This window comes from Notolepis coatsorum (assembly GCF_963971535.1).
Source record: "Notolepis coatsorum genome assembly, chromosome: 12".
NCBI lineage: Eukaryota > Metazoa > Chordata > Actinopteri > Aulopiformes > Paralepididae > Notolepis > Notolepis coatsorum.
The window spans coordinates 108,220,532-108,247,511 of NC_140176.1; the positions used below are offsets into that span (position 1 = coordinate 108,220,532).

Below are 26,980 nucleotides of genomic sequence, written 5' to 3' on the forward strand. Positions count from 1 at the left end.
GCACTGGTGGGGAGAACCCCCTGATGATCGGTCAAAGTGTTGGAGGTGAAGGTCAATTCTCCACGGTCCAGCAAAGCGGCACCAAAAGACTACGGACGTCCCGACGTCGGTCGCCCTCCTTTTATTTTGTTGGGAATGGCGCCACTGTCGTCTGGTCCAAGCGGTGGGGCGTGAGTCGATGTCGCGCGGCGGTGTCGGTCCGGCCCGTCCGGGATGTCGAGTTAAAAAGAAACCTTACAGTGAAAGTCAAACGGGAGAGGTTTGTATCGTGGTCTCGTGCCCGCGGGGACACAATGGCCGCTCTCGTCCCCGCGGGGGGACACAATGGCCGCTCTCGTCCCCGCGGGGGGGACACAATGGCCGCTCTCGTCCCCGCGGGGGGGACACAATGGCCGCTCTCGTCCCGCGGGGGGACACAATGGCCTCTCTCGTCCCCGCGGGGGGGACACAATGGCGGTGGTTCGTCTCGACACAGAGTGAGTTGTAAATCTGACGTTTTTTTTGCGTCGGAGGTCTCGTCCTTTTAGACACGTCGGTCTACCGCTTGTGTAACGTTGAAAGAGCGTCCACAGTCCGATGTCAACGTGGCGCCAGGCGGGGGGGGGGGGGGGGGGGGGTGGTGGTGGAGGGTCCGGCTTAGGACATGCTGGAGCAACGGACCGAGGGGGAGCCCATTTGGGTCAGTACCTTGTCCAGCCACTGGAGGGGGCCATTGAGGTGCAGCTCGATCCAACAAGGTGTGCTGGTCACCGTCTGCCGTCTGTAGGGAAACAAACACAGAGGAGGGTCTTTTAGTGCCTCTTTAACTTAGGTGGTCCAAAATAACTACGCCTTTATGACCAACTAAATTATACAATGTGGCCTTTTTAAATGTCTCCCCCTTGGATAAGACATTTGTGACCGGGCTGATGTAACCGTTGGTCGGGTGTGTTAGCATCGTTTCTGCACAATAACATTAGGTTCCAATTGAAAAAGAAACTAATTGAAAGCGATACTCTCCCATCTGCCTTCTGAGCCTTTTGTGACGAGTCTGCTTCCAAAATCTCAAGAGAAAATACATTTTCTGTTTCTCCGTCAAAACTTATTAAGTACACAGACCCAGACCCCCCCCATCACATTCACACAAGGACCTTGAGTCAGGGTGCTCTGATGTACCTGTACTCCGCCCCCCAGCCCCTGAGTGAGGGTGCTCTGATGTACCTGTACTCCGCCCCCCAGCCCCTGAGTGAGGGTGCTCTGATGTACCTGTACTCCGCCCCCCAGCCCCTGAGTGAGGGTGCTCTGATGTACCTGTACTCCGCCCCCCAGCCCCTGAGTCAGGGTGCTCTGATGTACCTGTACTCCGCCCCCCAGCCCTCTGATGTACCTGTACTCCGCCCCCCAGCCCTCTGATGTACCTGTACTCCGCCCCCCAGCCCTCTGATGTACCTGTACTCCGCCCCCCAGCCCTCTGATGTACCTGTACTCCGCCCCCCAGCCCTCTGATGTACCTGTACTCCGCCCCCCAGCCCTCTGATGTACCTGTACTCCGCCCCCCAGCCCTCTGATGTACCTGTACTCCGCCCCCCAGCCCTCTGATGTACCTGTACTCCGCCCCCCAGCCCTTGACGAAGCTCATCCTGATCGTGCACATCCTGGTGAGCTGGTAGACGGCCTCGAAGCCCTGGTTCACCGACTGGGCCAGCAGGGCAGCGAACTCCTGGTTGTTGAAGATCTTCAGGTTACAGCCTGGAGAGAGAGACGCACCATCACCATCACCATCATCACCATCACCATCACCACCATCATCACCATCACCATCATCACCAAGGGGATCAATAAAGGAATATCTTATCTTATTGGGGAAAATAAGGAAGCAAACTCCTGTTAAATAAGGTTTGTTTGGTTACAATATTAACCTCTTAAGTCCGATACCGGTACGAGAATAACATCACGCCATAAATCCATCTCTACAGAATGTATTAATACATTTTTTAAATTAAAAAAAATAAAAATGTATGTAGCCAAGACTAAATACCCTAACCCTGTCGCGTCTATTATTTTTACCAACGGATTTCCAGTTCCGCGTTCGTGATCTGCGATCTGATTGGCCACTGACGTTTCTGGTCATGTGACATGTGCGCCAATCAGATCGCAGAACGTGCACGCGGAACTGGAAATCCGTTGGTAAAAGTATTGACGCAACCCTGTCAGAACAGCAGTCAAGGTGTATATTTGCAGCACTATGTTTGTTTACCAATGGTTTTAAGTGTTATTAGTGAAATATGAGTTATAGAAATCTCAGGCCATCGAGTCGGGAAAAGGCGAGGATTGACGCGAGGATTTGGCGCAACCTAACTTGAGTGTAGTCTTCTGAGAGAAGAGACCCAGGGCTTTTGATGGGCTTTCGAATAAAAAAAGAAAAAACTACACTTCCCAGCTCACGCCAGCCCCTGTCATCAGACTTCTTTTTCAGTTTTTATTTTCGGGATCATATCTCACGGGTGGAACAAACCTGAACGTTATTGCCATCAATTAGAATGCAGTTAGTTTCTCTACCTTTCTGTGAACGTCTAGCAAAAAAACTGCGTTGCAATCTGATGAAAAATGGCAGAGACCTATAGTTTATCTTGCAGACTGTGTGTGTGTCAGTGTTAATTTTGGCAGCTATTTTCATTTTAGTTTTAGTCTTAGTCATGTGTCAAGTGCTCCTTTTTCGTTTTAATCATATTTAGTCATCTGCATTTATTTTTCGTTTAGTCAGTTTTAGTCAACTAAATGTCTGACAGTGTTGTGAAGAAGGCACGACAACGCCTCTACTTCCTCAGGCGCCTAAGGAAGTTCCAAGTCAGTCAGAAGATCCTTAAGAACTTCTACTCATGTACAATAGAGAGCATCCTGACTGGCAATATCACCTCCTGGTTTGGGAATAGCACCGCACAAGACCGTAGCAGACTACAGAGAGTGGCACGTTCAGCCAAACGCACAATTGGAGGGGGGCTTCCCACTCTCCAGAACATTTACAACAAGCAGTGCAGGGGTAAGGCTAAGAGAATCATCAAGGACTCCAGCCACCCAAACAACTGCCTCTTTGAACTGCTGCTGTCAGGCAAACGATACCGGGGTCTTAAGGCGAGCACAGAAAGACTCAGAAGAAGCTTCTATCCCCAGGCCATCAGGCTGCTCAACGAACAATAACACTATGCATAGAGCTGCCGCGGTATTGATTATTTCCTTACCGCACAAATTTGCAAAATATTTCCTACCGCCGCGGTTATTACCACACGCACACAAAAAATTTAAAAAAAAAGTTTGAATGCATTTTTTTTTTTAGTAGTAGTAGTCTACTCTTTATAGCATATAGCCTGCCTCTAGTCTAAATTTCTATCTTTAGAGGATGACTTTGCAGCATGAATATTGTTTGGGATTCGGCAAGCACGCATTAGTTATTGAAAGTGAAACACGGATTCGAAGTTTCCCCTCTGGTCGTGCGCAGTTCACTCGGTGTCGCGGGCAGGGGTGGTTACCCCTAACCCCCCCGACCCTTTCTTATTATTATTACTATAAAGTTACTACTTTATAATAAAGGCATTCGTTTTGTGGCATTGACATTATATAGTTATACGTTCAATAACATCAGCGTATTTACCGGACCATAGCAAGCAATACTCTATTCATATCTCAGTTCCTTTCTTTGCTCAGAGCGTGCTGAGTTGTCCCATTCTGCGGTCTGTTAATAAAGTCTTCAATCAGACAAGTGTATAGAACGAAGGGCTTTTATTATAACATTTGTTGCAGACAGTAAAATCATTATGTCTCGTTTAGTACTCCTGAGGCGCGATGGTAGTCCACTCCGGCGGAGAGTTAAAGCTAACGTTATTAGCCGTGTTATGATGAGCTGACATTCAGGACGTAAAAAACTAATACGCGCTTGCCGATTGGTGGTAACACACTGCATGACGCTACAACGTGTGACGCGTCTCTCTTCTGACCAATCAGTGGTCTGCAATGTTTCACGTGACTTTTCTGGTACCCAATAGGGTCGCTTGGAACCTCGATAGAGGAGTAGGGTATATCTGCAGAGCCGCAAGCCCAACGAGAGGAGGGTAATTTATTATTATTATAAAAAACAGCGGTGACGCGGTATTCAGCCTACTCTGCGGTGGCCGTGATGTAACAGCGATACCGCGGTAATGCGGTAATCGCGGCAGCTCTAACTATGCAACAACCATCAAATGCACACAGCACACACATCCACACGCACACACTCACTTTAAACAAACACTGCAGCACCCACTCTCCACACTTTAGAACACCTAAACACACTTTATATTTATTGGTAAAGGATTTGCACTACAACCCATACCTCAGTACACCTTACTGTAAATTGTACCTAAATTGTACCTCATCCCATTTCTGCTTTGCACTATATAGTATTGTATATTAGTATATTGCATAGTATATTGTATGGTAACTCAGTTACTTCTATTCTGCATCGAACATTGTACATATGTATATACTGAACACTGTGACTTCTATTTTTACTTCTATTTTTACATGCTATACTATTTTATTTCATACTTATCTTGTCTAGCACAGTCTCTGGAGCGTAACAGTAAGAAGCATTTTGTATAGAAGTATTCTGTACTTCTGTATGACAACTATTAAAGAAACTTGAACTTGAGCATTTTAGTCTTAGTCAGTGTTAGTCTCGATTTTGTCTTTTTAGTTTTTGTCTAGATTTAGTCGCAGAAAACTGATGATTTGTCTAGTTTTCGCTAATGAAAAAAAGGCATTTTATATTTTTATATTGTAAATAATGCAATTCTATTTATTAAGTATAATCTAGCCAAACCCCTATCAGCTGATTCACAATAAGTTCAGTAGAAGGCTAGAAGCCCAATAGTAACCAAACATTCCTTGAAATGGCCAATAGATTCAGAAATAGTCAGACATGGAATGGAACATATTCTGATTTAAATTGCTTATTTTTTTTTTAACCAACAAAGGGACATTAGGATAGTGTAAATACACAGTACACACTGATTGCAATTCTCACTGGGACCTACTGTACAAATTTCACACACACATTCCCTTTTGTCCCTCGAGTCGTACCGTAGATCGCTGACGACACTTTAAACTTAAAATGGCAGCCCCCATCAGAGCATTTGGCTAACAACATTAGCTTAGCGAACCTGCCACTGCACTTCTATGTGCATAAAGTGTGGTAACAAAATATCACAGCCCCTAAGACTGGGAGCGTTCTAACTCTACTGAGCATGTACCCAACATTATATGAAAAATGTTAAGTAATTACGACGTTTTAGTGCACTTCAAGCGCTAAAGGGATTCATAACTTATAGCAGGGTCAATTTCAGTGTTAGTACTCATCTGTTTCTTTTCTTTTCATACCTTTTTAAGTGAACGTGGTCTTGTCCTTGTTGTATCCATGTGTAATGTTGATAGTAGTGAGTGTACACAGATGAAAGAGAGCAAGTCTGTGTCTGGGATATAGGTCCCGACTCCCAGGCTATTAGCCTAGCCATCCTCTCAGCCTCTGTCGTCTTAAATGCTATGTTCTGTTCGGCTGCCGCAGGAGTGTTGAGAGAGTAGCAGATTCCGTTCATGGTTATTGGTATAAGCTGTAGTCACCAGAGACCTGGGACGCGGTTTTTAGCCTCACGTATGTAGCTTGGCTTTTAGCCATAAACGCTTAACCCGGAAACGGAAATGGGAAATGCTGAAATAATAACGTGAATTATTCTAAAAGTTATAATTATTTTGTCTCATCTTGTTTTAGTCAACATAAATTAAAGAGAGAATTCGTCATGGTTTTTGTAAACTACATTTTTGTGTCCTCAGTTGTGGTCAACGATATTTAATTAATAATTTAGTGACGTTGGCGTCACATGGTGTTCAATAACGTGACGTCACGTCTCGTTGTCGTCGCGGGAAAAAGCTTCGTTGACGAAGATATTTCGTCATCAAATTCGTTGACAAAATTAACACTGGTGGGTGTGTGGGTGTGTGTGTGTGTGTGTGTACCTGGAGGTATCTTGCAGACTGTGGCAGGATGCCAGCCGTATCGCTGGTTGCAGTTGGGGCTCTGAACAAAGATAGCGCTGTCACTCAGACACTCTGCAAACACCTCCCCTCCAATGTAGTACAACCTCACACCACGACCTGGAGAGGAGAGGGGGAGGGGGAGGAGAGGGGAGAGAGAGTGAGGGTTGGAGAGGAGAGGAGAGGGGAAGGGGAGGAGAGAAGAGAGAGGGGGGAGAGAAGGGGAAGAGAGAAGAGGAGAAGGGGAGGAGAGGGGAGAGAGGGGGAAGGGAGATGGGGAGGGGAGGAGAGGAGAAGAGAGGAGAAGAGAGGAGAGGAGAGGAGAGGAGAGGAGAGGAGAGGAGAGGAGAGGAGAGGAGAGGAGAGGAGAGGGGAGGAGGATAGATGGGGAGGAGGAGAGGGGAGAGGAGAATAGATGGGGAGGAGGAGAGGGGAGGAGAGGGGAGGGGAGGAGGGAAGGTGAGAGAGAGAGAGCGCAAAAGAGGTGTTTGTCATTCCATATATCTGAAAATCACAACTTTGTACCGGTATATATACGATTATGGCTTAGTTCACAAGACGCCGGGCAAATGTGATTTGTTTCTCGAATCAGATCTTTAACCGTCATTCTGCGTCAGCAAATCAGCCACTCAGTCAGACATGAACAACCCTCTCCGGGCTCTTCACAGAGAGAGAAGTCCAGGGAACCGGAACGTCAACTTCCTGTTGTGTCTTGATCTGGGGGCGACAGTGGATCAGGAGGTGGAGCAGTCGTCTGGGAATCCGGAGGTTCCCGGTTCGATGCCCGCTCCTCCCGGGGCAGCGTGTTGAAGTGTCCTTGAGCAAGACACTTAACCCCTAATTGCTCCCGATGAGCAGGTCGGCACCTTGCATGGTCGCCTCCGCTGTCGGTGTGTGAACGTGTGAGTGAACGGGTGAAATGTGAGGAACAGATTGTAAAGCGCTTTGGATAAAAGCTGCTATATAAAAATGTACCATTAACCATCCTTTTTAAAATTTTAATTAAATATTTAGAGGCAGCCTAATTTTCATAGCCTAATTGATCTAAAAGATGCACATGCTACTGTTTCTGTTTGTTTATTAAAACCGGTTGATGGGCCAATGCAATGCTGTCATTATAGGCTACGATGGTGAATGGTGTCATTTTGATTCATCGTCGGGCAGCTGAGCCGATCAACGTTCTGAAGGATTATCTGAAGTGCCTATTTATTTGTGCAATACCATTTGATTTGAATGATCCATTCTATTAAAAAGAATAACTGAATTGAACTGAAACTGAACATTTTAACACTTTTTTTAGGGTTGCATTTTCGAATATTCGGTCTTAACAGTAGACTATTGGAAAATGATTTGGGTCAGAGTCATGCAGTCGTCCCTAGACGTCCTACCTATGTGCCTCCTGGTCATCTCCACCGTGGCGTTGCGGTTGACGTTGGAGAGCAGGCCCAGGCAGAAGCGCTCCGAGTTGGAGGGGTCCGTGAAGCCGTCCACCGTCAGGGAGGGCTGCGAGGCGTGGAAGGTCTCGCCCACCCGCTGGTTCAGCTCGTAGTAGGCTATGGAGCACCAGAACGCCGGCTCGCTGTAGGTCACTGGCTGGAGGTCTACGGAGAGGAGGAGAGTCAAAAAGGGAAAACCAGGAGAATCAAATCAAGTAGAATCCCTCTATATACCAACTTATACACCTGCATATAGCCCATGGAAACATGGAAAGCCAAACTTTTCCCCACTGTAGCGAAAACCCGTACCGAACCTCGACTTCAAAACAGAGGTACGTACCGAACCGTGGTTTTTGTGTACCGTTACACCTATGTCCCGATCGCATTTTTTTGCTCCCGATCCGATCCTGATCATGTGATTTTGAGTTATCTGCCGATACCGATCTTTCCCGATCCGATCTTTCACATTAGTAAGCGATTTGACGAATTTTTGTCAGAAACTGGCGAAGCGAGACAAGCCCCTCTGTTGCCTCAATAGCCCGTCGAGTGCGGCGGCTCACATTACATTCACCCTGAACTAGGGATGTCCCGATCACGTTTTTTTGCTCCCGATCCGATCCCGATCATGTGATTTTGAGTATCTACCGATACCGATATTTCCCGATCCGATCAAAATTATTTTTTTTATTTTTTTTTATTCAACAAACATGACCATGTTCACGTCTTAAACTCATACTGAGGCCTTAGTTTTGGTTTTAAATTGCATATCATCATTCATTTATTTATTGTCACACAGAGCAGAAGAATTTTGCCAAAACAAACCAATAGTATCCAGCTGCAGAACAGCAGACCAGCCACACTCTCAGACCCAAACGCATTTCCTTTGATTTAATTATACATCAAATGATTTATGAAGTTAACTTTTCACCTGGATAACGTCAACATTCAGGGTGAATGTAATGTGAGAAATTGGGATAAAAAAAAATTATTTGGGTCTGAGATTGTGGCTGGTCTGCCGTTCTGCAGCTGGATACTATTGGTTTGTTTTGGCAAAATTCTTCTGCTCTGTGACAATAAATAAATGAATGATGATATGCAATTTAAAACCAAAACTAAGGCCTCAGTATGAGTTTAAGACGTGAACATGGTCATGTTTGTTGAATAATAAAAAAAAAAGTTATAAAAAAAAAAAAAAAAAAAATCGTTTTTTTTTTTTTTTTTTTTTTGGTCGATCCCGATCTTCGGAAAATCACGTGATCGGCCCCGATCCCGATCACGTGATCGGATCGGGACATCCCTACCCTGAACCCCTGAGAGTGTGCTTCATATGAGAAATATTCAAAGTTTCAATCTGTTTGCACATTAGTATACGTTCACAGTGTTCGACTTACGCAATGATTTGCTCCATTTTGGTCTGAAACGCAGACTATAATCCTCACAAAGTGAATGTTGACGTTATCCAGGTGAACGTTAACTTCATTCAAGCAAGGCATTGCAATCATTACAGCTGTTTGGCAGAGCACCAGCCGCCTCCCCCGTTCCTTTGCTCGCTCTCGTCACATAACGTGGCTGTTTCTCAGGCGGCGTATTAGATTGGTCGTGTTGAACGCAGCTCTGTTCTTTCCTCCACGCGGAACGTCCGCCTTGCAAACATTGCAACTGGCTATTGGACTGGCTTCGGTTTCAATAAAAAAAAAATGCTTCCAAACTACTGACATGTTGTCTCGCTGCTCCGAGTCCTAAGGTGGACATAACCTGCCGGTGTTGCGGGAGCGACGCGTTGTGAGCTCGTAGGTCTGCTATTGTCGGCACACGTCACTGTCGCGCGACGGTGTAAATCAAAGGAAATGCGTTTGTTTTGGCCAATTCTTCTGCTCTGTGTGACAATAAATAAATGAATGATATGTAATTTAAAACCAAAACTAAGGCCTCAGTATGAGTTTAAGACGTGAACATGGTCATGTTTGTTGAATAAAATAAAAAAATAAAAAAAATCTGTTCTTTTTACTCCCGATTCCCCCCCCCCCCCCCGATCCCGATCTTCTGAAAATCATGTGATGGGATCGGGACATCCCTAGTTACACCCCTAATATATATATACTAGGCCTGTCCCTGACTAAGGATTTGTATAGTCGACTTTGATTGGCCGAAATTTTGTGGTCGAATACACACAAAAAAATTATATACATATATATTTTTCTTTTGGGGGGGGGGGGGGGGGGGGGGTGCTTAATGTCTGAAGGAGTCGACTGAAGGCTTCTTGTCCTCTGCGAAAGCATGCATTTGGTCCACTGATGGATACATCTTGATATTTCTATGTGTGAAATCCTCTTTCAGTGCCTCTGTGCCCACTTCTAGGCCTCTTTGCTTTTGGAAAGAATGATTAAGAATTTTTATTTAATATATATACATTTATATTTTTTTGCATTTGACTAAGAGGTTGGCAGTCGACTACGGCTCCTTTCGATCGATTAGCGCAAGTGAAAAAAAAAATCTAATAATAATATTTTAAAAAGAAATTGTAATGTTCTGGCAACATATTTTGACTAAATATGCCTCGTTTTTATAAATGTATATTGATAACATAGTGCTGTAATAAAATGTTATCTAATAAATATGCACGATCAAGTTCAACAACGTGTGTTTTTATTTCGATATTCCTTAATTCCACGTTGAAATGTGGGGTCGCCAAAATAAATCCTAAATAAAATGGGGCCGTGGTATAAAAAAGTTTGAGAACCCCTGTATTAAACACATATAGATAAACTGAATGGAGTCTCACCGAGGGCGTGGCTGGCGGGGGACAGAGTGCTTGGAGACAGCTCTGCTGGCGAGCCTGGGGACAAAAACACAATACTGCTCATCAGGGGGCTACCGTGAGCATCAGGGCTGAGACTAGGGATGTTCGATATTGGCATTTTTTATATCGATATACCGATATTGTCCAACTCTTAATTTCCGATACCGATATCAACCGATGCCGATATATGCAGACACACAATTGTTAAGGGGATGCAGACCAGAGAAAGATGTTTGTCTTGTTTACATCATCAGGGTCCCCCATTTTCAATTCATAGTGACATTTATGACATACACAACATACATGACATTTATGACATAGGGACATACATGACTTAGAGGTATATAGTACTGTTACATTTGTCACATATACGATATGCAAATATACAGTACTGTTACCCAGAGATCCTAACAGTAAATATATACATATGATGAGGAGGAGACTGTACATTAGGAGGGGGTGGGTGGGTGGTAAAAAATATATACAAACTTGTTTGTATGACAACAAGCCGTTTAGTTCATGGTTCAAAGTAATGGGAAAGGGGTGCTAGCTCGCCATCAATCAGAAGCTAGCCACAAGACTTGCATTCACGCTCTCCAGCACACAGCCTCCCTGCCTGGCACAACAACCACAACAGTAGGGTCTATAGTCACAGTCAGGACAGTAGGCTCTACAAGTAGGCTCCCTTAACACATTGGGGACGAACCCATGCTTAAAGGACCAACCACGGCTATCTCCGTGGCAAGGTTGTTTTGGCTTTTATTCCATTTTAATAACCTATTCAAGGTCGCCGAGCTGCACTGCAGATGTACCCTACTCTTTGAATTCAAAAAAGTGCATTACCGGCCAGATCCTCTTAGGGGCGCTGTATCGATAATGCAGTGTTCCCTGTGGCAGAAGTTGTCTTTTTTTTTCCTGGATTTCCAATGTAGTTTTCTACACACCTGAAGCGATCCCTATAGCCTGTTGCACGGAATACCTTTTGGATCGCGGATTTCACTATGCAGTAAAGGAATATATCATCAGCCAATGGACATATCGATCTACCAGATGGCGATCGATAACTGGGAAATGGTCTGGGGGATCCAACCCGCTCATGGTAAGATCGTTTTCACGTAAATTACATGCTGATCAGGGCTTGTTATGATACTCAACCAGCCGATCAGCGTATGTGGCTACTGAGACGAACACGGTTATTGGTAATCAATAATCAGAAACGACATCCCCCGCCCCCCCCCCCCCCTTCCATGCATTCATGCTTGAGGATCGTACCGATCATATGCAGTTTGAGTTTTAACTGTAGCTTCTGTTTAACCGAAATGCCATTGGATATAACGTTAGTAGCTATTAGCCCTTTATCCAGCCTTCCAGGAAATATACTAGACCAAATCCTGTATAACGTTTATATTCAAGACGCTATAAAATGAGAACGTATTGATGATTTCTTTTTTCTTTAAGCCATTTTGAAGGGACGGTTTATGGTCTCAATTGACAATGAGAATGGACAGATGGCAATACTATAAAGTATAGATTTAGCTGTACAAACAACCCCACGGACTGTGCAAGTCTGTTTACATATGCTGGCCGTCTACAGTGATTTTAGACGCATCCAAATGGCCATCAATGTGTTAAAACGCTAACGCTATTACAAAAAAAATACAGTGGAGGTTAAAATAAGAATATGACTTGGCCTGAAAAAAAGTTCAGTCAGGAGATTTTTTTTGCTTTAATCCCTGTTCCTAAGCGCAGCTCCAGCTATAATAACTATGGCTCCGGCAGCTAGCAACGTTCAGTTCATATCAATACTCTTATTTTGAAAATCCCGTGGTGTCATGACTCATATCCGCTCGGCTCCACAGCACACAGGAGTACTCGTCTCAGTAGTAGCAGTAGCGTCTGGAACACGCACATTGCAACATAGCAAGGCTAGTAGTGTGCCCATTTCGCCACCCAAAACAAATCCCTGCTGTTTTATTCCGCAACGGGTCAAATGCATATAACATGCTTTGCAATCCTCGCCATTCCTTTATGACCACGTCGTGTTTAAGACCGGAATTAACGTTACGTTAGCGTAAGCTAACAACAAGCTAATGCCCTGTTCAGAGCGATACAGAGAACAGCAGTGTGGGGACTGGGGAGGAGGGGGGGGGGATTCTCCCTTCTGTGTGCGTTTGAATAGATATGATGAAGTCAGACGAGTATATTATATTGATAGTAAATGTACTGAGGGTGGACAGATAATGTTGATATTTAAACATAAATACAATACATAATAAATGTATGCATGATCATCATGCAACAAAAAACAATTGCAGGAACGGTTTGGGAGAGGAAGGGGTTTTAGGTTGCGTGTTCCAAAAAAATTTACTTAAAGTTTAAAGCTCAATATATCAAAACGTGGCACTTTATAGTGAACAGGAGGTCTATTTGTATTAAAAACAATAAATAGTTTTTCATTTAAATGTCTGGAAGAGCTAAAACATTTTTTCTCAAATTATATTCTCTTTACCTTTTTTGAGTTGATCTAAATGTTACTGATTGTGTTAAATGGGCTCATGATATCATCTCATATCGATTGCAGGCACCTGCATTGTATCGTATCGTGGCAGATCGACAAATATCGTATCGTTGTCCAAAGAATCGATATCGTATCGTGATGAAACTGGTGATTCCCACCCCTAGTAGAGTCCATACACCCAACACCAAATCCATAATTCCTTACACGTAACGTGTCTGGCTGTGTGACGTCAACTTGTCAGCATGAAAATGACAGCCAAACATGGCACTGCAACTAAATAACACAAATACAATAGGCACATTTGTGACTGTTACAAATATAACAAGATTTTGGCCTGTGCTACAAAACTATCAACCTCTGTAGCACCAGTGCTATGTGCAAAAAAAGTTAACATACAGCGAGTAGATCAAGCATCTGGGCAAGTATACATGCCCTGATGCCTCAGTGTAAAAAGGTTGGTTGCCCTATAAATATATATATATATATATGCGGTAATTAAATATATAAATGTAAATATTATTATTAAATGGGTTACAATTACAAATATGTGGAGGTGGAACCATATGGAAGGAGTAAGCCTGCCGCTAAAAAGAAAACCCACCGTGCCTTTCTCAGATGAAAAAGAAAGTTTCGAGAGGAGTGGAAGTTTGAAGACAGACTAGACTACAATATGATGCGGGGGTGGTGAGTTGAAACAGTGTGTGTGTGTGTGTGTGTGTGTGTGTGTGTGTGTGTGTGTGTCGACCCCACTTCTATGTTTCAATAAATTATTTGCATTTAAAACTATTAACGCTGACTCATTCCTTCAGTCCACTCAAAATTATGCTAATATTCCTTATGTTGTTTATGATATTAATTGAAAATAGCATATGAGAGTATTATATAGTAATAATAACACATGGCGATATACTAAAAAGCTATTTATAATTTTTGGCTGGTAAAAAATCTGCCTGGCTGGTAGTTTTTAAAATCTACCAGCCAAATGGCTGGCAAGTCAAAAAGTAAATTTTGTTCCCTGCGTTCAGTATTTCGAATGGAATGAAGTGAACAGGATTGGACCTGAGGCCAGTCTCACGAGCACAGCGCTGAGTAGAAGACGAAAAAGGACTCCGTACCCGTCTCCATACTCTGATTCAGCAGCTGGTCGCTGGTCTCCCCATCTTCACTGATGTACCCTGGTGGAGGCGTTTCTGCAACACACACACATCACATGAACACATTACATGAACACACATTGGTGACAGCGGGGTCGGGGGGGGGTCAGGCTGGATCTTCCCATTTCTCAGAACTCCCAATCTATATACCAGTCCCAATGTTTTGGCTGTCTTTATCAAGGTTGGAGCTGGCAAGATAAGGATGCGAGAATGCATATAGTGTATATTAGACAGCAAGGTGTATGGAAGAAGTACAGGATTGCGGTGAAAATACTCTGAGAGTATAAACACTATTCAAGTATAGTTGGGGAGGGTCTATCGTCATAAATAAGTTGTGTGTGTGTGTGTGTGTGTGTGTGTGTGTGTGTGTGTGTGTGTGTGTGTGCGCCTTACATACAGACCTGGTATGTAGTTGTTGGGGGGGTCTATCCCAGCAGGGAAGTTGGTGTTCTCTGGGATGGAGTGCGTGTAGTCGTCTAGAGGAGGCAGCTCCGTCAGGATCTCCGTGTGGCGCGGCACCAGCACGGGTGGAAGGACTGCAACCAGGACAGAAGTCAATCATTCAATTACCTCCATTACTTTAGTCGCTATATCTCCACCCCGTCAGTGAGAGGGGAGCGAGCAGCCGAGCCGCCGCTATGTTAATCAATACACGCTAGGTACGCCCACAGCCAGGCCCACACAGACAGGCCCACACAGACAGGCCCACACAGACAGGCCCACACAGACAGGCCCACACAGACAGGCCCACACAGACAGGCCCACACAGACAGGCCCACACAGACAGGCCCACACAGACAGGCCCACACAGACAGGCCCACACAGACAGGCCCACACAGACAGGCCCACACAGACAGGCCCACACAGCCAGGCCCACACAGACAGGCCCACACAGACAGGCCCACACAGCCAGGCCCACACAGACAGGCCCACACAGCCAGGCCCACAGCCAGGTTTGATATGAGTTATGCATGTTTGGGGGCAGGTCCATTTACTGGACCTTTTCAGTGGCCCAGACATTAGGGCTGCACGATTTTGGGAAATAATCTAATTGCGATTATTCTGACAGATATTGCGATTGCGATTTGCGATGCGATTATAACATATTTTTAAAAATGTTTACAAGAAGCATGTTGCTGCTTTCTGTAGTCGGGTCCCAACTGCAAAATTACTGTATTACCCTGTATTATACACTTTTACTATCATGTAGACTATTCTGCTTTGTGTTTACATGTGATGTATTGTATACATGCACATTTATTATGTTCTTGTGTGATGTATCGCAAATTTTATTGCTGTGTGATGTATTGCAAATGTTATTGCTGTCATCTTGGCCAGGTCTACCTTGCAAATGAAATCTTGTATCTCAATGGGACTTCCTGGTTATAAAAAGAAAAAAAAAAAAAAAAAAAAAAAATGCAGGCTTGGCGATTTGATAATTGCATCATTCCAAATCGCGATTTCGATTAAAAAACGATTAATCGTGCAGCCCTACCAGACATGTCTGTGTCCCGCAAGCGACACTGCTCAAGTTTTTTTTACCCGTGGTGCGCCAACTAGCGGGTACGGATGACAGCAGAGTGGACGTCCGATTCAAAGAGCGTGCACCTCATGGAACCAGAGCAGTATCCCCTGAAAGGAACTAAAAGCTGATGCCTACATTATGTTTCAGGTCTAGTTTCAGAGTGAAGGGACTAAAACCTGATGCCTACGTTATGTTTCCAGTCTAGTTTCAGAGTGATGGGACTAAAACCTGATGCCTACATTATGTTTCAGGTCTAGTTTCAGTGTGAAGGAACTAAAACCTGATGCCTACGTTATGTTTCAGGTCTAGTTTCAGTGTGAAGGAACTAAAACCTGATGCCTACGTTATGTTTCAGGTCTAGTTTCAGAGTGATGGGACTAAAACCTGATGCCTACGTTATGTTTCAGGTCTAGTTTCAGAGTGATGGGACTAAAACCTGATGCCTACATTATGTTTCAGGTCTAGTTTCAGAGTGATGGGACTAAAACCTGATGCCTACGTTATGTTTCAGGTCTAGTTTCAGAGTGATGGGACTAAAACCTGATGCCTAGGTTATGTTTCAGGTCTAGTTTCAGAGTGATGGGACTACAACCTGATGCTTACGTTATGTTTCAGGTCTGGTTTCAGAGTGATGGGACTAAAACCTGATGCCTAGGTTATGTTTCAGGTCTAGTTTCAGAGTGATGGGACTACAACCTGATGCTTACGTTATGTTTCAGGTCTAGTTTCAGAGTGATGGGACTAAAACCTGATGCCTAGGTTATGTTTCAGGTCTAGTTTCAGAGTGATGGGACTAAAACCTGATGCCTACGTTATGTTTCAGGTCTAGTTTCAGAGTGATGGGACTAAAACCCGATGCCTACATTATGTTTCAGGTCTAGTTTCAGAGTGATGGGACTAAAACCTGATGCCTAGGTTATGTTTCAGGTCTAGTTTCAGAGTGATGGGACTACAACCTGATGCTTACGTTATGTTTCAGGTCTAGTTTCAGAGTGATGGGACTAAAACCTGATGCCTAGGTTATGTTTCAGGTCTAGTTGCAGAGTGATGGGACTAAAACCTGATGCCTAGGTTATGTTTCAGGTCTAGTTTCAGAGTGATGGGACTAAAACCTGATGCCTAGGTTATGTTTCAGGTCTAGTTTCAGAGTGATGGGACTAAAACCTGATGCCTAGGTTATGTTTCAGGTCTAGTTTCAGAGTGAAGGGACTAAAACCTGATGCCTAGGTTATGTTTCAGGTCTAGTTTCAGAGTGATGGGACTAAAACCTGATGCCTAGGTTATGTTTCAGGTCTAGTTTCAGAGTGATGGGACTAAAACCTGATGCCTAGGTTATGTTTCAGGTCTAGTTTCAGAGTGATGGGACTAAAACCTGATGCTTACGTTATGTTTCAGGTCTAGTTTCAGAGTGATGGGACTAAAATCTGATGCTTACGTTATGTTTCAGGTCTAGTTTCAGAGTGATGGGACTAAAACCTGATGCCTACGTTATGTTTCAGGTCTAGTTTCAGAGTGATCCTCACCTGGCGTCTCCACCCTCTGGTAGTGGTATGGGTTGACGCACACCTCGTCCTTCTTGAGGTTGAATGCATACTGGCACGTGTCGATGGCCCTGAGCTCGTGGTGGCTGTGCAGGTCGGGCCATCTCCACAGGCGGCAGTAGATGACATGCGGCAGGCCTTTGCGGTGAGACACCTGGAGACGCCCGTCCAGAGACCTGGTGGGGGTGCGGGGGTTATAGGTGAGTGATTGGTGAAGTGTTAGTCTAAAGACTTAGTCTAAAGAGTTCCAGGTCTAGACTACAACGACAAAGCAAAATCACGTTTCCTTGACAATGCGGATCGTGTGACCATGGCACCAGAACTCTACTAGGACCAGGCAGGTCCAAACGATGGGTGACTGGCTACCGGCAGGCCATCTGAAGAGGATACCATTCAGGAAACCAAGCAGGGGGCTATTTAGTTACTATGTGGTTTAGTTACTATGTTTAGTTACTATGTGTTTTAGTTACTATGTGCTTTAGTTACTGTGTTTAGTTACTATGTTTAGTTACTATGTTTAGTTACTATGTTCTTTAGTTACTATGTGCTTTAGTTACTATGTGGTTTAGTTACTATGTTTAGTTACTATGTGCTTTAGTTACTATGTGCTTTAGTTACTATGTGTTTTAGTTACTATGTGCTTTAGTTACTATGTTTAGTTAATATGTTTAGTTACTATGTGCTTTAGTTACTATGTACTTTAGTTACTATGTTTAGTTACTATGTTTAGTTACTATGTGCTTTAGTTACTATGTTTAGTCACTATGTGCTTTAGTTACTATGCGTTTTAGTTACTATGTGCTTTAGTTACTATGTTTAGTTACTATGTGTTTTAGTTACTATGTGCTTTAGTTACTATGTGCTTTAGTTACTATGTGCTTTAGTTACTGTGCTTTAGTTACCATGTTTAGTTACTATGTTTAGTTACTATGTGCTTTAGTTACTATGTTTAGTTACTATGTTTAGTTACTATGTTTAGTTACTATGTGTTTAGTTACGATGTGCTTTAGTTACTATGTTTAGTTACTATGTGCTTTAGCTACTATGTGCTTTAGTTACTATGTTTAGTTACTATGTTTAGTTACTATGTGCTTTAGCTACTATGTGCTTTAGTTACTATGTTTAGTTACTATGTTTAGTTACTATGTTTAGTTACTATGTGCTTTAGTTACTATGTGTTTTAGTTACTATGTGTTTTAGTTACTATGTGCTTTAGTTACTATGTTTAGTTACTATGTTTAGTTACTATGTTTAGTTACTATGTGCTTTAGTTACTATGTGTTTTAGTTACTATGTGTTTTAGTTACTATGTGTTTTAGTTACTATGCGTTTTAGTTACTATGTGCTTTAGTTACTATGTTTAGTTACTATGTTTAGTTACTATGTTTAGGTACTATGTGCTTTAGTTACTATGTTTAGTTACTATGTTTAGTTACTATGTGTTTTAGTTACTATGTGCTTTAGTTACTATGTGCTTTAGTTACTATGTTTAGTTACTATGTTTAGTTACTATGTGCTTTAGTTACTGTGCTTTAGTTACTATGTGCTTTAGTTACCATGTGCTTTCGTTACTATGTGCTTTAGTTACTATGTTTAGTTAATATGTTTAGTTACTATGTTTAGGTACTATGTGCTTTAGTTACTATGTTTAGTTACTATGTTTAGTTACTATGTGTTTTAGTTACTATGTGCTTTAGTTACTATATTTAGTTACTATGTTTAGTTACTATGTGCTTTAGTTACTGTGCTTTAGTTACTATGTGCTTTAGTTACTATGTTTAGTTACTATGTTTAGTTACTATGTGCAGTTACTATGTTTAGTTACTATGTGCTTTAGTTACTGTGTGCTTTAGTTACTATGTTTAGTTACTATGTGCTTTAGCTACTATGTGCTTTAGTTACTATGTTTAGTTACTATGTGCTTTAGTTACTATGTTTAGTTACTATGTTTAGTTACTATGTTTAGTTACTATGTGCTTTAGTTACTATGTTTAGTTACTATGTGTTTTAGTTACTATGTGTTTTAGTTACTATGTGCTTTAGTTACTATGTTTAGTTACTATGTGCTTTAGCTACTATGTGCTTTAGTTACTATGTTTAGTTACTATGTTTAGTTACTATGTTTAGTTACTATGTGCTTTAGTTACTATGTTTAGTTACTATGTTTAGTTACTATGTGCAGTTACTATGTTTAGTTACTATGTGCTTTAGTTACTATGTTTAGTTACTATGTGCTTTAGTTACTGTGTGCTTTAGTTACTATGTTTAGTTACTATGTGCTTTAGCTACTATGTGCTTTAGTTACTATGTTTAGTTACTATGTTTAGTTACTATGTTTAGTTACTATGTGCTTTAGTTACTATGTTTAGTTACTATGTGTTTTAGTTACTATGTGTTTTAGTTACTATGTGCTTTAGTTACTATGTGTTTTAGTTACTATGTGCTTTAGTTACTATGTTTAGTTACTATGTGCTTTAGTTACTATGTGCTTTAGTTACTATGTTTAGTTACTATGTTTAGTTACTATGTGCTTTAGTTACTATGTTTAGTTAATAATGTTTAGTTACTATGTGGTTTAGTTACTATGTTCCGTAACTATGTTGTTTAGTTACTATGTGCTTTAGTTACTATGTTTAGTTACTATGTTTAGTTACTATGTGCTTTAGTTACTATGTTTAGTTACTATGTGCTTTAGTTACTATGTTTAGTTACTATGTTTAGTTACTATGTCCTTTAGTTACTATGTTTAGTTACTATGTGCTTTAGTTACTATGTGCTTAAGTTACTATGTGCTTTAGTTACTATGTTTAGTTACTATGTGCTTTAGTTACTATGTTTAGTTACTATGTTTAGTTACTATGTGCTTTAGTTACTATGTGTTTTAGTTACTATGTGTTTTAGTTACTATGTGCTTTAGTTACTATGTTTAGTTACTATGTTTAGTTACTATGTGTTTTAGTTACCATGTGCTTTCGTTACTATGTGCTTTAGTTACTATGTTTAGTTAATATGTTTAGTTACTATGTTTAGGTACTATGTGCTTTAGTTACTATGTTTAGTTACTATGTTTAGTTACTATGTGTTTTAGTTACTATGTGCTTTAGTTACTATGTGCTTTAGTTACTATGTTTAGTTACTATGTTTAGTTACTATGTGCTTTAGTTACTGTGCTTTAGTTACTATGTGCTTTAGTTACTATGTTTAGTTACTATGTTTAGTTACTATGTGCAGTTACTATGTTTAGTTACTATGTTTAGTTACTATGTGCTTTAGTTACTGTGTGCTTTAGTTACTATGTTTAGTTACTATGTGCTTTAGTTACTATGTTTAGTTACTATGTTTAGTTACTATGTGCTTTAGTTACTATGTGTTTTAGTTACTATGTGTTTTAGTTACTATGTTTAGTTACTATGTTTAGTTACTATGTGCTTTAGTTACTATGTGCTTTAGTTACTATGTTTAGTTACTATGTTTAGTTACTATGTGCTTTAGTTACTATGTTTAGTTACTATGTTTAGTTAATAATGTTTAGTTACTATGTGCTTTAGTTACTATGTTCCGTAACTATGTTGTTTAGTTACTATGTGCTTTAGTTACTATGTTTAGTTACTATGTTTAGTTACTATGTGCTTTAGTTACTATGTTTAGTTACTATGTTTAGTTACTATGTGCTTTAGTTACTATGTTTAGTTACTATGTGTTTTAGTTACTATGTGCTTTAGTTACTATGTGTTTTAGTTACTATGTGTTTTAGTTACTATGTTTAGTTACTATGTTTAGTTACTATGTGCTTTAGTTACTATGTGCTTTAGTTACTATGTTTAGTTACTATGTGCTTTAGTTACTATGTTTAGTTACTATGTTTAGTTAATAATGTTTAGTTACTATGTGCTTTAGTTACTATGTTCCGTAACTATGTTGTTTAGTTACTATGTGCTTTAGTTACTATGTTTAGTTACTATGTTTAGTTACTATGTGCTTTAGTTACTATGTTTAGTTACTATGTGCTTTAGTTACTATGTTTAGTTACTATGTTTAGTTACTATGTCCTTTAGTTACTATGTTTAGTTACTATGTGCTTTAGTTACTATGTGCTTATGTGCTTTAGTTACTATGTGCTTTAGTTACTATGTTTAGTTACTATGTGCTTTAGTTACTATGTTTAGTTACTATGTGCTTTAGTTACTATGTGCTTTAGTTACTATGTGCTTTAGTTACTATGTTTAGTTACTATGTTTAGTTACTATGTGCTTTAGTTACTATGTTTAGTTACTATGTTTAGTTACTATGTGCTTTAGTTACTATGTTTAGTTACTATGTGCTTTAGTTACTATGTTTAGTTACTATGTTTAGTTACTATGTGCTTTAGTTACTATGTTTAGTTACTATGTTTAGTTACTATGTGCTTTAGTTACTATGTGCTATCACTCTTCTAGGGACACCAGACCTGCAGACAGAGGACAGCATGGATCTGGATCACGGGGTTAGTGAGCGAACGTCAGGCTTCTCAGTGTCATGGCAGCGTCTCTCTCTCACCCAGGAAGAGATCACCATGACACGCTGTCCAGCTCACCTGCTCTGAGGCAGGTCACGTTGGAGCAAAGAGATAAACAGCACTGCCTACTGACCAATCAAGTTGTTGGAAAACAGCATCATCATTACCGGAAGATCACATGAATATAATTTTAACATAGGAATTGGCACAGATTTTGTGTTAAATTATATATTCAAAAGAATTCGAATAATTAGTTGATGGGAATATCGTTTAGTTTCAAACATATATTGTCCCTTGTTTATACTGGCACCTACAATGTATAGTGTATTGAGAGGGGACCCTATTACTAACTGCTACAGCAGGGTACAGGTAGCTAGCCAGGTAGCGTAGCGGTCTGTTAATAGCTGGGAGAACAGAAAAGAAAGATTGCGAAAGATGGCGATTAGTAATCGAATAGTTCCCAGTGACTATCGAATAGTAATCGTGTGAGTTTTTCCCATCCCTACTTTAACTACATCGCCTTAGCGGCCCCTTCATTAGGGCTGAAGTAATCTTGACCACATCTGACCACGCGTTTCATGCGTTCCAATTAGGGTTGGGGTCAAATGTGACCGGTACCCAACGGTACCTTTTTTCGGTACTTTAGTGTCTAAAAATTGTATTTACCTACCTCAGTTGTAAAAAATGTCCAAACTTCAAATGATTTATTATCATTATTATTTATTTAGAACAATTTGTTAATATATATAATATATAATATTGCAGCGAGCGTTGTCTGCATCTAGCTTTGTAAAGTGTAACCACACTTAGTTGCGACCGCTTCCGGCTTGCCATCGCCCCGACTGCTTTGTTGTTGTTGAATCAAGTCAAATCCTAGGTAAGCGTGTATTGTGCGCGTGAACGTTGACGTGAACGTGTGGCACACTTCATATGTTTCGTGGTTTATTTAAAAAATAAATTAACCGTACCGAAATGTGCCACCGGTGGTTCTCACGTGAGTCGGTACTCGGCAGTACCGACGTGATTGGGTCGGTACCCTTAAAAGTACCGGATTCGGTACCCAACCCTAGTTCCAATAGTTTGTTACTCTGCACTACCTTCACTGCAATGGACCTGTCTCAAAACCCTGCCCCTTTTCTTGAACCAAGTTTGTCCGAGGTAAGCGACAGTTGTGATTGGAGGATCAAGAAAAGGGGGCAGGGTTTGAGACAGGTCCATTGAGGAAATGAGGAAGCCGGTATCTCAAGCGTTCAACCGCACAATAATAAACAACGGAAGCGTCAGGAGACCAGTTCCCACGCTATCTGTCTGGAGCTCGGAGCAGATTACTCGCCCAGTGGTCGTCAAGGTTACCCAGCTGTCACGACGACGCGTCACACTAGACTCAACGTTCCTATCTTTGACCAATTGCGTTTCAATGGAAATCTTCTGAACGTAACCGTTTAATCTAGAACCACCATGTAAATCGATACAAATCTGACAAATGAGGTCTAACGTTGCTCGTATTAAAAAGGGATAGTTTAGATTTTTGGACCCCTAGCACTATTTCTTACTTATTGTATACATAGATAGAATATACGTCGTGTATTCTGATGTGTATAATGTTTAGTCTATAGTTTTAGTTTATAGTCTATAGCAGTGGTTCCCAAAGTCGGGGTCGCGACCCAAAGGTGGGCCGCGAGCAGCCACGGGAAGGCCGCGAGATGATGATAATTTTTTTTTCTTTTCGTCAGGCCACTGAACTTAGAAGCAGGCCAGGACAGTGTTTCTAGTTGTATTCTAAAATGTGGTTTTATATTAACTTAATAAATAAACAAAAAATCTACTTATTTCAACGAACATTTCAAACTAAATAACAGATTATGCACATAAAATGCTGAAAACAACCGAAGCAACAATAGTATTTTAATGAGGCTATTATTATTATCATTATTATTTTGCAACAAGTTAGCCCTCTCATAAATAGCACATATAAATGAATAACTAACTTGAACTAACTTAATAGGATTGAAGTGATATTGGACTTAAAAAATCGGTCGCCTGGCAAAATAAAAGATAAAAAAAAGCCTGACGATGTGCATTGGGCCGCGGCTCTCTGACGCCTTATTTTCTGGGTCCCTGCCTGAAAAGTTTGGAAACCCCTGGTCTATAGTTTATAGCTACTTATGCGGTTAGCATAGCATGGTTTGTATAGATAGAATATACTGTACGTTGTGGATTATGTTTAGTTTATAGTTTTCATTTATAGTTTATTTATACCTTATATAATGTCATTATATAATTTAGTTATAGTGTGTATAGCTTACAGTTATAGTTTGTATAGATAGAATATAGGTTGTGGATTATGTTTAGTTTATAGTTTTCATTTATAGTTTATTTATAGCTTATATTTATACTTATAGATAGAATATACGTTTCTAGGAAAGTAGGAGAGTAACCACCATGTTTACAAATCTACTGCGGTTGAGGAGCCGGGAAAAACAAGCATCTCACGTGTTTCTGAATGAGTGTACATTTAAAGAAGCGGCAACAATAAAATAATCTGAATCTGATCTGAATCCAATAATGAGGCTGATCAGTGGAGTCCTGTCTCCGCACAGCCCACGCTGTACCTCACACTGGCTCTGGGTCGTTAGCCACAAACCAATGCAATGTCAATGGGGTCAAGCTCCCGTTCGTACAAGCCAACAGAGGCTCGCTGAACTGTGCTTTGTGTGCAGCACTGTGACGCGAGTTTCAGTGAACCTCAGTCATGCAGACGGGAGCTTGGCCCCATTGACTTGCACTGTGACGTGAGTTTCAGTGAACCTCAGTCATGCAGACGGGAGCTTGGCCCCATTGACTTGCACTGTGACGTGAGTTTCTGTGAACCTCAGTCATGCAGACGGGAGCTTGGCCCCATTGACTTGCACTGTGAAGTGAGTTTCAGTGAACCTCAGTCATGCAGACGGGAGCTTGGCCCCATTGACTTGCACTGTGAAGTGAGTTTCAGTGAACCTCAGTCATGCAGACGGGAGCTTGGCCCCATTGACTTTGCGTTGGTTTGTGGCTGAACTACCCAGAGCTATGGAGGAACAGCATGGATTATTGTGCTGAGAAATAAATCTACCGATCAAAACAAATCGGAACTATCCCTTTAAGTCACTCGAATGTAGGGCTGACCTTCGATTTATTTTTTTTGGAATTCAAAGCTTCGGGGCCGAGATTCGATTTTAATTCAAAGCTTCGAGATAAAAAAAAATATATATTATAAATAATAAAAAATAAAAATTATTATTATAATTTTTTTTATGTTGTGGGACTTGTACAGCACTTTGTTTAGTGCTGTAAAGTTTAAACCTTTTTAAATCTTAGACAAACGAAACATTGAACAATGAAACACAATGAAATATTGTAAGCCGTCATTTGAGGCTTTATAAAAGCAGCACAATGAACACATATCTGTCAGTGCCGAGTCCGACCTCATCTTAAATAACAAACATCATTGCTTGTTGTAATTAACAAAGAGAGGCAGAGTTGATTTTGCACCCAAACATTTATTTTTATTGTTATACAATTATTATAATAAAAATAAATGTTAAATTTTTTTTTCATAATCGAATCCCATGCCCATCGAACGAAGCTTCGAAGTATTTAAGACAGCCCTACTCGAATGTGTATTATTTTATAACCCAGTTAATACATTGTAAGCTTTTAACACATTCGGGATGGGCCACGTATTTATCCGTGTTTCGAATCCATGCGTTCTGGACACAAGTACGGATAAATCCGTGGGAAGTTGTTATTGCTTTTATTCCATTTTAATAACCTATTCAAGGTCGCCGAGCGGCACTGCAGATTTTCCCTACTCTATGAATTCGACAAGGTGCAATACCTGCCAGATCCTCTTAGGGGCGCCATCGCGCCACTGCAGTGTGCCCTGTGGCTGAAGGGATCATTTTTTTTTTTTTCTTTCAACAGAGATTCCAGTAGCAGGATTCTGGATGTGCATCATGTAGCTTGGATTACGTTTCGAATCGCAGATTTGGGGATTTATCATCAGCCAATGGACATATAGATCTACCAGATGGCGATCGATAATGGGGAAATGCTCGGGGGGATCAGCCCGGACCACGGTAAGATCCCCTTCACGTAAATTACAGCCCGATCGGACACCGTTCTGATAGCCATCCAGGCGATTGGCCTATGTGGCTAGTTAGACGAACACGGTTATTGGTAATCAATAATAATAAACGACGTCCCCCCCCCCCCCCCCCCCTTCCATGCATACAATGCTTTGGGACAGTCCCGATCATATGCAGTTGATCATATGCAATTGACAATGAGAATGGACAGATAGCAATACTATAAAGTATAGATTTAGCTGTACAAACAACCCCACGTTTGTTTACATTCCCCAGTCCTCTTGCCATTAACTAAGCCCAATGGCCCCGAATGTGTTCATTATTACATTGGATTTATCACATAATAAGGACAGTTATTATTACATTATGGGCAGCAATTACACTGTTTAACAGTCCCAAAGTCAAGACGGTAATCTTGTTCACCAGATATATATTTGAGAATATTCTTTATTCTTGAGATTTTGGATGTGAATAAAGCCGTCAGATTTCCAGACAGTGTGTGTGTGTGTATGATGTGTGTGTGTGAGAGTGAGTGAGTGAGTGTGAGTGTGTGAGAGTGTGTGAGAGAGTGTGAGAGTGTGTGTGTGTGAGTGTGTGTGTGAGAGAGTGTGTGTTGTGTGTGTTGTGCGTGAGTGAGTGAGAGTGTGAGTGTGAGTGTGAGTGTGAGTGTGAGTGTGTGTGTATGATGTGTGTGTGAGTGTGAGTGTGTGTGTGTGTGTGTATTCACCTGCTGTGGTCAGGGTAGCCGAACATGCCGGATGAGTCCCACTGCGCCACAGAGTGGCTCGAGCCCAGACCCCACAGGTCTGAGCAATTACTGCACACACCAACACACAGACCAGACGTGCACAGAAACACACACAAGCACATTCACAAACACGCACGCACATCGTGCACACACACACACACACACACACACACACACACAGAAAGGAAAAAAAAACAACAACAAAAGATGGTAAACATGACGTGGTGATTCATTCCAAAATCAGTAGGACGACGTCACACAAAAGAAGCTTGGCTCGTATTGGTGGAGAGGGAGCCCAGGGCCCGCCCCCCCATCCTCAATAAGAGAAGCTGGTTGGATGAGAGGAACAAGTGAGAGGTGATCATGTGACAAATTGCAGATCTACTACTAACAGTGATGTGACACAACACAGCCAGTGTAGGAGGTTGGTAAATATGGAAACAGCTGCTGTTAAAAGTTGGTTACATGCATGGATTTGAGGTCAAAATCAGCCCCTTCGACCCCCTTTACAACCTCCTATACCGGCCGAACATAAACAGCACAACATTTAAACATGCATTAGTATGAGCTTTTGTACAATGTCTTTTCTGTATGCAC

General features: G+C 41.5%; 1 protein-coding gene across 1 annotated transcript in view; it reads right to left on the reverse strand.

The window, feature by feature from the left end:
- Positions 1–636: 636 nt before the first annotated feature.
- Positions 637–26,980, reverse strand: part of LOC311238370 (mothers against decapentaplegic homolog 2-like) — a gene marked incomplete at both ends in the record, with an annotated part of 40,711 nt that continues 14,367 nt past the window's right edge. Inside the window, 9 exons of the mRNA XM_084326403.1 lie at positions 637–760; positions 1,584–1,728; positions 6,025–6,162; positions 7,431–7,643; positions 10,261–10,314; positions 13,912–13,986; positions 14,352–14,486; positions 16,999–17,192; positions 26,363–26,452. Coding sequence (XP_084182529.1) covers positions 637–760; positions 1,584–1,728; positions 6,025–6,162; positions 7,431–7,643; positions 10,261–10,314; positions 13,912–13,986; positions 14,352–14,486; positions 16,999–17,192; positions 26,363–26,452 — 1,168 coding nt within the window. The remainder of the gene's footprint in view (positions 761–1,583; positions 1,729–6,024; positions 6,163–7,430; positions 7,644–10,260; positions 10,315–13,911; positions 13,987–14,351; positions 14,487–16,998; positions 17,193–26,362; positions 26,453–26,980) is intronic.